Here is a 13,563-nt window from a genome sequence, read left to right as displayed (position 1 = left end):
GCATATTATTGTGGAGATGCAACAATTCAATTGTGTTCACTCTTTGGCTTAATATGATTAGAACAAAATATTATTATAACTGAGTGAATTTTGATTAATTAAATCGTTTTGTGAACGACCGTTGAATCATATTCATAGATTCGTTAAATAATATATTGACTAGAAAAAACTGTGCACTTTTCATAATAGTGTGCAGTTATGATTGATGTTGAACAGTGAACTGAGGAAAATATAAAGATAGATTAGATTTATCTCGAAGCCTTTTTTTTTTTTTGTTCTTTATTTACAGAATGGCATCAGATGGGTATGACTTAGCACACATTCTCATTTTAACAACTATATGTGTTGTTGACTACTGTGTTAAGCCCAAAGTTCTTGAACTAGTCCAACACATTATTATATCATACAATTACAAAATGATATATGTATATATATATATATATATATATATATATTATGTTGTACAGAAGAATGAATGATGAAACTAGCAACTGTTAAAGATGATCTGAAGAAAGAGACAGGTAATCACTCGACAAAGAGGATGTTTGTAGTGGCAAAAGCAGTTTCATGGATAACCTAATGCTGAAACAAAACCTGCAATGTCAAGTAAAGAATCTCACCTTAGAATTGATCTTACTACAACAAAGTGGCTTCAGATGCTGCAAAATCCAGAAAGGAAAAAAATAAATCATCTACTTGAATTGTTTGCAGGTAATCATCATATGCTCTGGCTGAGCCTGGCAACCAACAACTGAATCCAGACATAACAACTGTGACTTTGTAACTCAGAGGTTCATGGATAGGTTGGTTGTCTAAAATGGATGTTTTTAGCATTTAACAACAGTATGCTGCAGCTATCATGTAAATAAACATGATCGGAGTTTACCGGATGACAAAAATGTAAGTTCACGAATTGCCACACATGAATGGATTCAACCGGATGCCAAGTGTTGAATCTGACTTCAGTGATATTTTATTCTGACTAATGTAATTTACATCCATGAGTTACTTGTGTTGCTGTAGAAGACATATTTTATCACATATTTGACAAACAAATAAAAAATCTAAAATGACTCTTAGTCTATGTACACACCTCATCTAATGCTCCAGGAGGAAAATCAACAATCGTCTGTGATCTACTTTATTGAAGACAGGCAGAGGATCAGCAGTGGTTATCAGGTCCAAAAAGGTGTTTCTTCTCCATAACATGTCAGAGAATGAAAGTTGCATCTATGGTTATGCATCTCACATTAATCTTGATATAGATGGATCCTACAAGTTAGATGCAACCAAATGAATAGAGAACAAACAAGGATCTGCTCCATCTCCAACTATCACACCTGGAAGATGAATAGAGGTGACTATTAGTTACGAAAACTATAAAAACGATGTTTACATCAGGATACACAAAAAAGCAAGAAATTGTCAACACAGAAGTTGCATGCTCTGCATGATAACCCTGAACATGATGATTAGTCCAAAGATGTTAATGTTTAAACTTGACAAGCCAGAAAAAAGAAATTTGCTTTTTACCTATTAAGAACAATAATTGTCACTTTGGGAGGGGGAAAAGGGTGTTACAATCTTTTTCTTTTTTTTTTGCAAAATTGTAATAATCATGAAGCCCTTGACATTCTTAAATCCATGTGTAGACCTCCAAAAGGAACTTCACATATTCTTTTCTTCTGTGGAAAGCATATCCTTTTTCTATATCAAACGTATTTGATGTTTTCATAAACCATCAATCTTTCTATCAATTATATCAGGAAAGAAAAAAGATAAACTCACAGTTGGTTTCAAAGGAGGATATAACTGTTATAGAGGACTGCAATCTAATTGCTTCTCATCTTGGATATAGCAAGTATCTTTTACTAAGATGACATGAGTTCCAAAATTACTTGAAGCAATTTTAAGAGTTTGCTTAGTTCAGATATTTGTCTGGTGCCAGTGATAGCCAAACAATGCGTATTGTAGACCTGCAGTCTCCTGTGTTACAAACACGATGTCCTTTGCTCTAGCCAATCTTGGAATAGCAGATGGTAATAGCTATTACAAGTTTTATATCACATGATGTATGAGGTTTTAAATTTATCAATTAGTGCTCAGAATTCATTTAATTGCCAAGATTGACTGATTCAAACTGATCATATATGGAAAATTGACTTGAATTCATGAATGGGCAAACAGGCTTTAAATAGGTAGGGTAAAAGTCTAAAATGAGATTCAAGATAGTTAGAAACCTACTTGATGCATTGCCATGGAGAAAACATGTATGACCAAGGTATCATCATAACAAGATTTTGAAATTGATGCCCACTTTTATAGCGAGGTGATGGAAAGGCCTCAAATTACTCAAAAACCAGTCACAATTGGATGGATAATCAATTTCGTTGAGCTATTACACAATTAAATCAATACTACATAGGATTTTTCATGGAGAGTTTGGTTCTCAATGAGCAACTATATTGCAGTCATTTGTATGAAGGATTGACTTGTTAGACAAATTGTTCCAACATGTTCACATATTTGGGATGTAATTACAACATTAATCAGCATAATTATTCATTTTCAGTCATACATTATTCCATAGGTAGGTCCTACTGTCCTTGTTGTCTTTGTTCAATCAAATATGATTGAAAGTTAGTTGGGTGAGAAAATCTCATATTCAATTATCATTTTTTCCTTAGAGGTTACAACTTTACAAGGCATACAGACATAGGCTAAGAGACCAAAAAATTTCTTTTCTTCTTTGGAATACTGCTTTACATAAGAGAGAAAAAATATACAGATTGCAGATACCTTGTTCCCGAGTACCCATCACCTTCCACTCTCTGAAAGCTGTTGTAGCTTTTCGTTTTTGAGGGGCTCATAACTGATTTTGTAGAGTACCTGCCAGATGGAAGTATTCATTCAATAGTCTAGCTAGCATATAACATTTTCCAAATAATTATTGTTAAATATAATCATGGGCAGTACTTTAGATTGTCTAGCAAATCTGCATTGCATTGAGTCGATGACAATATATAGAAAGTTTAATATAAACAAAGTTTGAAGATACAAAAAAGATGAAATAGCATTGAGGAGTCTTCTGATCATTAACAGCATACACAAGACATATAAATGTATTTCTGTATTATATTTCATTGATTTTACAAATTCCAGAAAGTTTGCACTGTAAAGTTTCATAATACCATAATAATTCAATATTATAAGAACTTGCAGTAAAAAAAATACTTAATTGTAAATAGGCAATAAGGTCAGTTAGAGTTGCTCACTTCTGAAACAATATGTTTCATCAGACAGTGCCTGAAGCTCAAATGTACCAAAACTTGTGCCAACATCCTATCATTAGTGGATCTTCCAGAGTTACCCTTCTCTATTGATTCCCTTTTGCAGATGTTTCTAAAAACCGAGCAACTTCCCTGTACAGCTGTTCCCCTTCAAATGGTTTTGAAACATAGCCATCCATTCCACACCTTAGGCACTCCTCATGTGTTGCATGGATTACATCTGCTGTCATGGCCAGTATAGGAATATGCAGGTGTAATACATCCCGGTAACACTCAAATGGCACCTTCCCATGCTTTATTAGATTATTTACATCAGCTTCCATCTCACGTATCCTCCTAGTAGCTTGAAATCTAAACAAACAAAAAATTATATTACTAAATTATGACCTGAAATTGTAAACTAATATACTAGTTTTAAAAGTGTATTGAGATGTAAACAAAAAAATTAATGCAGAATTCATCATAAGAAAAAACATTGACTAGAAGAAAAGAAAATTCATCCTAAAGAACATGTTGGATACCAGAAAAAGTATAAAGTACAACCATTTTGAACTCTAATAGAAGATTGACATGGTAAGAGATTCAAATTAGAAAAAGAAATCTATGATTACGGAAAGCAGTTATAAGATGATGTCATAAAGCAAGTAATGAGGCGTACCCATCCATTTCAGGCATCTGAATATCCATAAAACAAGCATCAAATTTGTGTGGTGGCTTGAGCATTTTAATAGCCTTCTTCCCACTCTCTGCACAAGTTACTTCAGCTCCATACCTTTTTAAAGCACCAGCTGCTACTCTAAGATTTACAATATTGTCGTCAACTACCAGAATCTGCTTCTCATTAAGAAGGCGATTCAATGATAACCGGGGAAGCCTTTCATCTTGTGCATGTTCCCCATCTCCACAACCCATAGCTCGTCTTAAAGATAATTGAAGCATGCTTGCTCTGAGCGGCTTTGAGATTATAGTTGAGATATATTCCATCGAACCAACAGACATACCTTTGGCAGAACTTGCAGGACCTGCTAAAAGGAGAACTTTTGGAATATCTAACTGATCACCCTTTAAATTGCTGATAATAGAAGGCCAGATACTAGCATTATTTGACCATGTTTCCTTTTCAATAATCACCATATTCGTTGTCAATGTCCCACTTGTTAATCTAGGAAGAACTTTATTTGGGTCAATTTCCAATATAGCATATATGCCCAGCCTGTTGAGATGGTATTTTGTGACCTTTGCACGTTCCGGTCTATGATCAACTACCAATGCAGCCATCCCATGAAATTCTGATGATTTGTAATCATTTGAAATAGCATATGCCCTTGTGAGCACAACTGTGAAGGTAAAAGTGGAACCAATCTGAGGTTTACTCACAAATCCGATCTCTCCCTTCATGAGACCAACTAAACACTTACTAATACTCAAGCCAATGCCAGTTCCGCCATGAATGCGAGAAACTGATGGTCTCACCTGCATGAAAGGAGTGAACACACGGGATTGGGCTTCTAAAGGAATCCCCAACCCTGTGTCTTCAACTGATATGATCAGATTTATAAGATCAGAAGAGATTGACGGAAGAGATGGATCAGTTGCAGAAAGTCCCTGATTGAAGATCTTAAAGCTTTCCCAGCTACATCTTCTATCAGTTACTGGAAAGCCACTTAAGGTATTTGTAGAATGAGCTTCTGTAACTACATCAGGTGAGTTCATCTCTTCAATAAGATGGACAGTCAGGTAAATATGACCTCTCTCTGTGAACTGCAAAATAAGAATTTGTCTAAACAAAATATCCATCTTTCCAGTAATTGCAAAGCTAAAATCTTACTTTTATTGAATTTCCGATCAGGTTTGTGATGATTTGGCGTATTCTTCCATGGTCACCAATGAGAATTTCAGGGACTTGATCAGAGACATATACCGCCAACTATGCAGTTAGTTCGAGCAGCAATTAAGGAAGAGAGAATTAGTTTATGAAAATAGATTCTAAACAGAATTCTAAAAACTCTTAGATACCTCTAGTCCTTTCTCCTGAGCCTTTCCATAGAAAAGTGACAATATATCATCCAACACAGCCCGCAAGTCAAATGGAACAGCTTCAAGCTCAAGCTTACCAGATTCAATCTTAGCCTGATCCAGAACCTCGTTTATAAGTGACACCAAAGCTTTTCCACTGGCTTGGGCGGTTCTAACATAGTCTTCTTGTGTTATGTCCAGATCAGTATCCATAAGCATTTGAAGCATACCTGGAAGTCAGAATCTGTTAATGTTTGATCACGATTAAACTCTCCAATGTATTTCACTTTACAGAAACATATCACTCACCCAATACTCCATTCATTGGTGTCCTTATTTCATGAGAAACAGTTGCCAAGAACTGAAGAGACAAAAGAGAACAACCAATATCGGGGGTGTAAAACCAAGTACAAAAGGATCAGTGATGTTAAAGCATCAGAAGGTCAATACGTATAATAAAGACAACATAATGTACCTGAGACTTTGCAACATCGGCTGCTTCAGCCCGCTTTTTAAGTTCCATCATTTGTCGATAATCATCTTCAACTTTCGCAATGCGGTTGACAGTAGCATGGATTATGTATCCAACTAGTAAAGCAATAACGAGAGTTCCAAATGAAGTTGTTATTGCGAGCCATGGAAGCGGAGACTTTTGTTTAAACCTGCAAAAACAATGATGGTAAAAATGGTGTATGAGTGTATCATATGTCTCATGTTATCATACATCTCATGTATGTTCACATCCAGATCAAGGTACTGTTTTCCTTTATAGCAATATTTGCTTTGGGGAAGTTGTGTCAGTTACCTGCAATGCATCTCATGCTTTCTTACTGGATCGCCAAAATGAAGGGTACTATTATGGTACATGCCAATTCCAGTCGTGTTTGAACCATACATACTAATTGGTGCATCAGGATTTGTTGTATCATAAACACTGACCACAATGGAGTGCTTGCATGCAAGTTGGTGAAGTAATTTATCCACTAGAGCCTCTATGTCGAAGATTCCACCCAAGTACCTTCACATGCCAAATTGAAATTTGTTGGAATTCTTGAGCATATGCATTCTTGATGAGTATCTTTTTCTGCTTAGGGACTTTTTGCATGATTATATACTAACTTACCCTATGGCTGCTTGGATACGCTCAGCTGGTGTCGCATATGAAGGAAGTTGTGACTTGTAAACTGCATATGTCAGAATAACCCCAAGCCTTTTTGACTTTAATAGCTGAAAAGGAGCAGTTAGAACCCCTTTCCCAGATTCCCTAGCTCGTAGGATGTTTTCACGATCTTCCTGCACATAAGGAAATATCTTCACTTGCTAGAATAGTTGGAATACGAAGCAAGTCTTAAGGTGGCAGTGGTGGTCCACTGTAATTGGTTAGATGATGAACACTGTAGCTCCACATGTTAATTGGTTGGTTCTTGGCATCTCAGCTACAGCATGTAACTCCAGAATATTAACCGTCACAAGCATCGTCATTCATGTGAAGAATGATTAGTTAGCCACATCAGAATAACAATATAACTATAACAAATTGATATCTTGTTAGAATTAGCAAATAAGTGTGACATTAGCACATCACAACTAATAGTTATACATAATTCAGCAAAAGGTTCCTAAATTCTGCAAAGGATTTGTTAAGTCACATCTAAACCAATAATATTTGTAGTAACTCAATAGCTCAAATGAAGTCTAACAAAAGAAAAACTGCATTCAAAAGCATATATATCTTAGTCGAATGATATAATAACATATGTTAATATGCAACACATCAATCTCAGCTTCTAGTTAACCACCAAAAGATTTCAAGAAGTTGGATGAAAATTTTATACAATATATACATCTTCCAAAATATAAAATAATAATGCATCATGTACCAAGCTTCCATCCAAACAACTACCTAAATGTTGTCACCTCTCTCACAGATTTAGAGTCCACAAGAGAGGTCAACTCTATGAGAGAGCTTACAACATCTAGAACATTGTTTGCATGCATCCTTGGTAAAGTAACTGAACCCAGAATAACATAGTATTAAATATATCTTATTTTTCACAATACTTGAAAAGTTGTACACTTTAACTCTTAAATCTAATCAAGGTTTTTTTTATCTTAAAGCATTTTTAATGAGAACAACTCATAGGAATACACATACATTTATCAAATAATAGCTTGAATGTTAATTAAATGTGTCTAACTGGAGACAACAAAATTGGATATCATATAATCATAAATAATCTAAACTCCATAGAACAAATAAGCTTATTTAATTCCAAAAACTGAATATATGATTGTAACATATATTATAACAAGCACTTACAAACATTATGACAAAAAAAAGGATGAGCATGAAAGGAATATCTATGTCTCACCTTCCCTGTCAACATATCGAATGAAATCACATGTTTATAGGTGTCCTGGGCAAAAATAACAGGAGCATATTCATCTTTAACAGGGGATGTCTCCTGGTTGTCAAAATCTGCATCTTCTTCCCGTGCGGGTGTCTGCTCTGTTGGATCCATTCTCCTGATCCTCCAACCATGTTGCTTCTCAAACTGTTCTCTTTCTGAATGCAGCACCTTCACGGCATATGCCACACCACTCGTCAGTGGCCTCTCAAAAGCAGTCCTTTCAGCATATCTAGCAAAAGTTATCTGCAGAACAAATGTCATCATTCAGATTGGCAACTTTTAAAATGGCAAAAGGTTGCACCATAGTGATACATTTAGTTTTCTTCCACTTTCAGAATATTAAATCAGATGAAAACATAGTGACATCATATTCATAAGTAATTTGGACCTAAGACAAGAAAACTTGGTACCTGATCTATGGCAGAATGCTCTTTAGCATGGTGAAAGGTTGAAATCAAGATAGCTAAGGCCTGAAGATGGTTCATGCTGACATTGAACTGGTCCTGAAGCATCCTAGCACGCTCATCGCACATGCTTGCAAGCATCTCTCTCCTCTTATCCACTGCTTGGGAGTTCATAAACCAGAAGATCGATAAGGAACCCAGGAACCATGCAGCTACCCACCAGGCCAGCAGCTTCTTCCACCATATCCCCCTCACCTTCTTTGATTCAAAATAGTTGTTGTATAGGTAAGTCCTCCAATCCCTTGCCGGGAATATCTTTGACCATTCCAGCAATGAATTGCACTCATCACTAAGATAACCAGTTTTCTGATCCATTATTTGCGCATCAATAAACCAATTCATGGGTTTCTCGGAAAAACCCCACCACCATACCATCAAAACCAGGTACAGGAAGACCAAATCCAGATCCAAATCTGTGCAAATAACTCATCCAAAGGACCAAAGCAGCAGCTACATACTCTTATGCTACTGTTGAGTCTGAGAACTGAAAACAAAAGCCAAACTAATTAATGTCTTGCTGTATGGAGGAAGGAAAAGAGGAAAAGATTGTATCCTCTGATGCAAAAGAAAACAGAAATTTTTCCCTTCGAGGCTTCTTATTAGTCTTAACTCGAATTACCAATGTACTAGTTGAACAAACTATTAAATAGTTCTCTTGGTTCTAGTTGAGCTCAATACCAAATTAACACAAATTCTGTCTCAAAAGTAACATAATACATCATTTGATCACTAGATACATCTACGTCTTCTTACATGAAACTTTTCAAGATAGTAAATAATTGGGCTGGGTGCACAAATGGCAGCAGGCTTAGCAAATGGTCTAGTTAGTTCAACTCTCAAGCATGGTTCAAAATCTTGGTATTGGCAATGTATTGATCCGGTGGCTAGACCAATATACTCTTGGTACACTCCAGAATACCAACACCTAGTATACTGATACATACCACTACACCACAAGGAGGAGGAGATGGAGAAAGAGAAGAGGAGCAGGTGGAGAAAAAGAAGAAAAGGAGGAGAGGAGTACCAGGGCTGGTGGCAGGTGATGCAAGCAATGGGCATACGGGCCAATGGCGCCAGGCATCATGGTTCACGCATGTGTTGCACACACGCATAAGAGAGAGAGAGAGAGAGAGGTGGGGCCATTGTTTAATACTTAAAAAAAAACAAAGCAATTGGCAAGGAGTACTTGGAAAGGGATAGTCCACAACTTGGTTCACACCTTGTCTCAGGAACCTTGATTAATTCAATTCTTACATTCAAATCACAGCTTGACAAACAAATATTAAGATATGTAAAAGTTAAAATGTAAATGTATACATATTCCAGAACTAAAAATTGCATGATGCGTGATGTCCATAGTCTTACCAGCATAATCCTCATAAAGGACTTACATGATAGCGAGAACACTCATGAACTATGTCCAATGTGTTTCAGCAACACATCTTGTGGATGTTGTGTGCCAATTTTGATCTGTCTAGATAGGTAGGTTGATGCACTAATTTAGATGTTTTCAACTTGTGACCACGTAGCTTGGGAAATATCATCAAAGGATAGTGAATCTTGATTATCTTTCTTAAATCATAATGAATTATATTCCATACTAACTCATGAACATATATTTGTGTGACCAGCATGCAAATACAAGATGAAAAGAATGTGAAAGGCTATATATTCACAAAAATCATAACAGTGGAAGTGAATGACCCTACTCAGGACTAAATAAAGGCCACAAGAGCCCAGTGATTGATTATTGTCCACGGCTTGACACACAACAGAAAGAAAGATAGAGAGGGTTCTACGGAGCGAACTGCTTCACATCTTTCCCTTCTAAATTGACTACCATATGTGTATAACATTCGAGCATGGACATGAGATATACCTTATTACCATGAATCTATATCTAAAATTCCTACTCACTACTGACCTAGATTACATCAAAGTCTTTAAGAACTTGAAAACCATAAACGTGCCAAACTGTGAAATAATTACCAGAAGCTTTTGTAAAGATATATTTCTTATGGAGATTGTCAGAGAAAAATTAATTTCTTAAGAATGTAGATCCTCAAGCTTCAGGATTCTAAATCTCTTGCCATTATTCATATATAGAAATTTAATTCTACCTACTAACTGTTCTACTTTCGTTACTTAGCAAACATGTATGCTTCAATTTGAAGCATGCTTTCCATTTTAAAGATAGGCTGATTCGCAAAGGCAAGCAAGCCCTCCTGTGTGCTCTATCTTCTTGGCATGTGATGAGAGCACTGGACACCTTTTCCTTGACTTCCACTACAACAAGGATGGTTGAGGTATTGTTGTCAACAAATTTTCTCTTCTAGCATGTCACCAAGCTCAATTGGTTTGTTGAAGGCTACAAAGGTAAACTGCTTGGCTCCTACTGTTAGAAAGATGAGGCAATGATTTGCGATGTTTTGCTGGTGCATATTGAGATAATAAGACAACAATGTTTCTTCCAACACCTCGAGAAGCATCGAGTCCATGGTTGATGAGATGTTTATTGAGTTTTGGTCCCCTAAACTTTATTCCTTTGAAACTAGGCATCTAGTTGGGGAATGTCTCGTCTCTTTATGAATTTTGTTGCTACTAATTTTGTTTCGGATCTTTGAAATGAGATAGCAGATTCGAATTTTTGTTCCAGAAAAAAGAGAAACCCACAAATCTTTACATAAAACTTCTCTCTGTTTTACCTTCAATCAAGATCAATACGAAAGCCCACAGCTCTGTTTGTCTTATCTCTTCTTTTCTCTTTTTCTGGGATAAATCACACCTATGAGGTTGTAGTTGACCACAGATGAAGTCACCCAACTGCTCGAATAAGAAATTTATATACACACGCTGATTGTCAAGAATGTAAATAAAACAACCAAGAATCCCATATGCAGGAAGGGACATGACATGCCTCTTTTCTCCGTTCTTGTCATTCATATGATTTTCCAGTTCTTCCAAATCTTGCGGATTATTAGTGCCTAAACTCTCACTCATTCTGCTTATTCTTGATTTATTATTTACATCAGAATGACCGAAGGACCAGTCCGTACCTATATGCAGCGTTCTATTAGTCCTAAGTCATCTCCTTAGAATGAGGAGACCTCTTGGAAGAGCTAATTGTTGCAAGTCTCGGACCATGTGAGATTACTGATGGTTTGTAGCTGGGCAAGATGATTGGTGATTCAATGATCATTTCGAACAAGAAACCTGGAGTTCATCAAAATCGATGTATTATTTGGATCCCAGGAGGAGGAAGCGAGATAGATTGAGAGGAAGGCTGGCGACCTAGCAGAAGGGGAAGATCGATGGACATCTATTTGGGGATGAGATAGATAGATACATGGAGTGAGAGGGAAGACGATGAACTCACCAAGAAACGGAGATCTGCCCGCCCTGACGTACGGCCACGACGGCGGTTGATGGAAAAGAACGGCCGTGATGATTGGCACTGTGGAGGAATGAGGACTGCGTGTTCGGCGATGAGGATGACGGCGACGGACGGCGTCTGAAGGAGGAGTTACGGTTCGAACCCTCGGGATCTGAGAAGAGGAGAAACAAATCACCTGCAAGATCCGATCTTTTTTCGGTTCTGAACAAAAATGAGAGCTTAAAGAAACCATAAAACCTCACACCGAGCTCCAAACCCCCCCCCCCCTCCCCCCCTCAGTCCTCCTGGAATCAAACGGGAGAGACACCAAGCCGGTGGCCTCCAGGGTTTGACTTCATAAGAGGAAAAGCAGGGGAAGAATGGTACTGACGAAGACGGCGGTGGTGGTGGTGGTTAGGGTGGATGGGATCGGAAGACGAAGCGGAAGCACTCTCGATCCAGGGATCCTTGAGAAAGGAGATTCCTGAGAGAGAGAGAGAGAGAGAATAATGATGGGGAACAAGGCAGGGGTTGAGGAGAGCCCTGCCGATTGCAGAAGCCATTATCTCTACCAAGCCAAAAAAAGGCCCGATTTTTACGAGGAAAAAGGAAAAGAAAACACATAACGATCCAGAATCAACAAATGGCATCCACCGCCGCTGAGCACAAAGCGCGCACCTTTCCGCAATCCCATCCCCATCAGGCAGAGAGAGGGAGAGGTGGAACAGTGGAGAAGCCCTGCACGCAAGTGCTCTGCTCTGCCGCTGCTCCTCTTCTTGTGGGGGCTAAACCTCCTTTTCCCAGGACCAAAACGCCCCCCTCTTCCTCCTCCTCCTCCTCCTCCTCCTCTCCTCCTGCTGCTGCTTCCCCATCACATGCTCACCCCCCACTGATGCGTTCCACTTCACACGGGCATGGGCTCGGCCAAACGGGTAGGTGGATCGGTTTCAGAGAAGGACACGCTGCATTTGATGGATGGAGATGGAAGGGGGAAGGGAAGAAGAGAGAGAAAGAGAGGTAGGGGGCAAAAGGAGGCAACTTTACAGGGAGGTGGGGGTTGGGGTGATTGGTGGTGTGTGCACTGCTTACAGCTTGGACTTGTTGTTTAGCTGCTCATTGGATAACTTTGACAAAGCAAAGATGAGTGACAAAAACTAGATAGGAAATGATAGGGTGTGGGCTCACCATAAAGCTTTCACCATATGAAACAAAACAGCTTATCAATGTTTGTTTGTTTGTTTGTTTTCCTTTCTTTTTTTTTTTTCTTCTTTTTCTTTTTTCTCCTTATCATGATTTATAAAAACAATAAAATCACCAATTTTCTATTAAAAAATATTATACACTAATAATTGCACAAAGTGCAAATAGTAATTAGATCACACTTATTTAATAAATTTAATATTATATTAATTGAAATAAGACTTGAGTACCAAGCATATTATATTAATTGGATCACACTTATATTAATAAATTTAATATTTTATTAATTAAAATTTATATTATTTTAATTAATATATATTTAATACTATATTAATTGAAATAAGACTTGAGTGATACGGGCAATATGTATCACACTGATAAAAGATCGATACTATCTCAATATATCGTATCGATAGCTTATTATCGATAATAGGAATCATGATTTAAAAAACTTTTACCGGGTTCTCTACATAATTAACTAAGACATTTATATAGGTAATTTAAGACTGTGTGATTATTACTAAATCTTTTCATTCTTCAAATAGATGAAATATCTAAATTTATAATAATATTATTCTTTATCAAACAAAGAATAAGAGAGAGAGAGAGAGAGAGAGAGAGAGAGAGAAGGAATTGTAGTTCTTGTGCACTCTCATCTGTCGTGTTTCTTGCTACTTCATGGAAACGAAAGCAGCATCCATGTCTCTCTCTCGGTTGACCCAAAGCTGCACGTTAGCAACACCATGGCTGGATTGTCCTCTCCATCTTCCTTTCTTTGGATAGAACTTGAGAAAGATGAGGCATTTTAT

General features: G+C 37.3%; 1 protein-coding gene across 3 annotated transcripts; it reads right to left on the bottom strand.

Moving 5' to 3' along the window:
- Nucleotides 1-950: 950 nt before the first annotated feature.
- On the bottom strand, nt 951-12,620 carry LOC103981771 (probable histidine kinase 3). 3 transcript variants are annotated; one of them, XM_065104269.1, is made up of 15 exons: nt 12,233-12,620; nt 11,813-12,038; nt 11,558-11,726; nt 8,128-8,665; nt 7,679-7,960; nt 6,430-6,599; nt 6,112-6,324; nt 5,782-5,968; nt 5,616-5,667; nt 5,307-5,536; nt 5,119-5,217; nt 3,949-5,051; nt 3,276-3,641; nt 2,800-2,889; nt 951-1,340 (listed from the first exon to the last, which is right to left on the bottom strand). In XM_065104269.1, the coding sequence occupies exons 4-13, from the start codon at nt 8,554-8,556 to the stop codon at nt 3,377-3,379; spliced, it is 3,030 nt and encodes a 1,009-aa protein (XP_064960341.1). In that variant the 5' UTR covers nt 8,557-8,665; nt 11,558-11,726; nt 11,813-12,038; nt 12,233-12,620; the 3' UTR covers nt 951-1,340; nt 2,800-2,889; nt 3,276-3,376. The 3 variants fall into 3 exon arrangements, with proteins under 3 accessions (XP_064960341.1, XP_018680646.2, XP_009396781.2); XM_018825101.2 differs by lacking the exon at nt 11,813-12,038 and having other exon boundaries at nt 11,558-11,750; XM_009398506.3 differs by lacking the exon at nt 11,813-12,038.
- Nucleotides 12,621-13,563: the final 943 nt, after the last annotated feature.

Source organism: Musa acuminata, chromosome BXJ2-4 (genome assembly GCF_036884655.1).
Source record: "Musa acuminata AAA Group cultivar baxijiao chromosome BXJ2-4, Cavendish_Baxijiao_AAA, whole genome shotgun sequence".
Lineage (NCBI taxonomy): Eukaryota > Viridiplantae > Streptophyta > Magnoliopsida > Zingiberales > Musaceae > Musa > Musa acuminata.
Note: the sequence above shows the minus strand (reverse complement) of the source record. Positions and strands in the feature narration are given on the sequence as shown.

Excerpts from the sequence above, each read along its gene's own strand:
- LOC103981771 (XM_065104269.1), bottom strand. The coding sequence starts at position 8,556 with ATGGTATGGTGGTGGGGTTTTTCCGAGAAACCCATGAATTGGTTTATT. Across the intron at positions 5,537-5,615 it reads ACCAATGAATGGAGTATTGG|GTATGCTTCAAATGCTTATG; the intron begins GTGAGTGATATG and ends TCTGACTTCCAG. Across the intron at positions 5,218-5,306 it reads CTCAGGAGAAAGGACTAGAG|TTGGCGGTATATGTCTCTGA; the intron begins GTATCTAAGAGT and ends CTAACTGCATAG.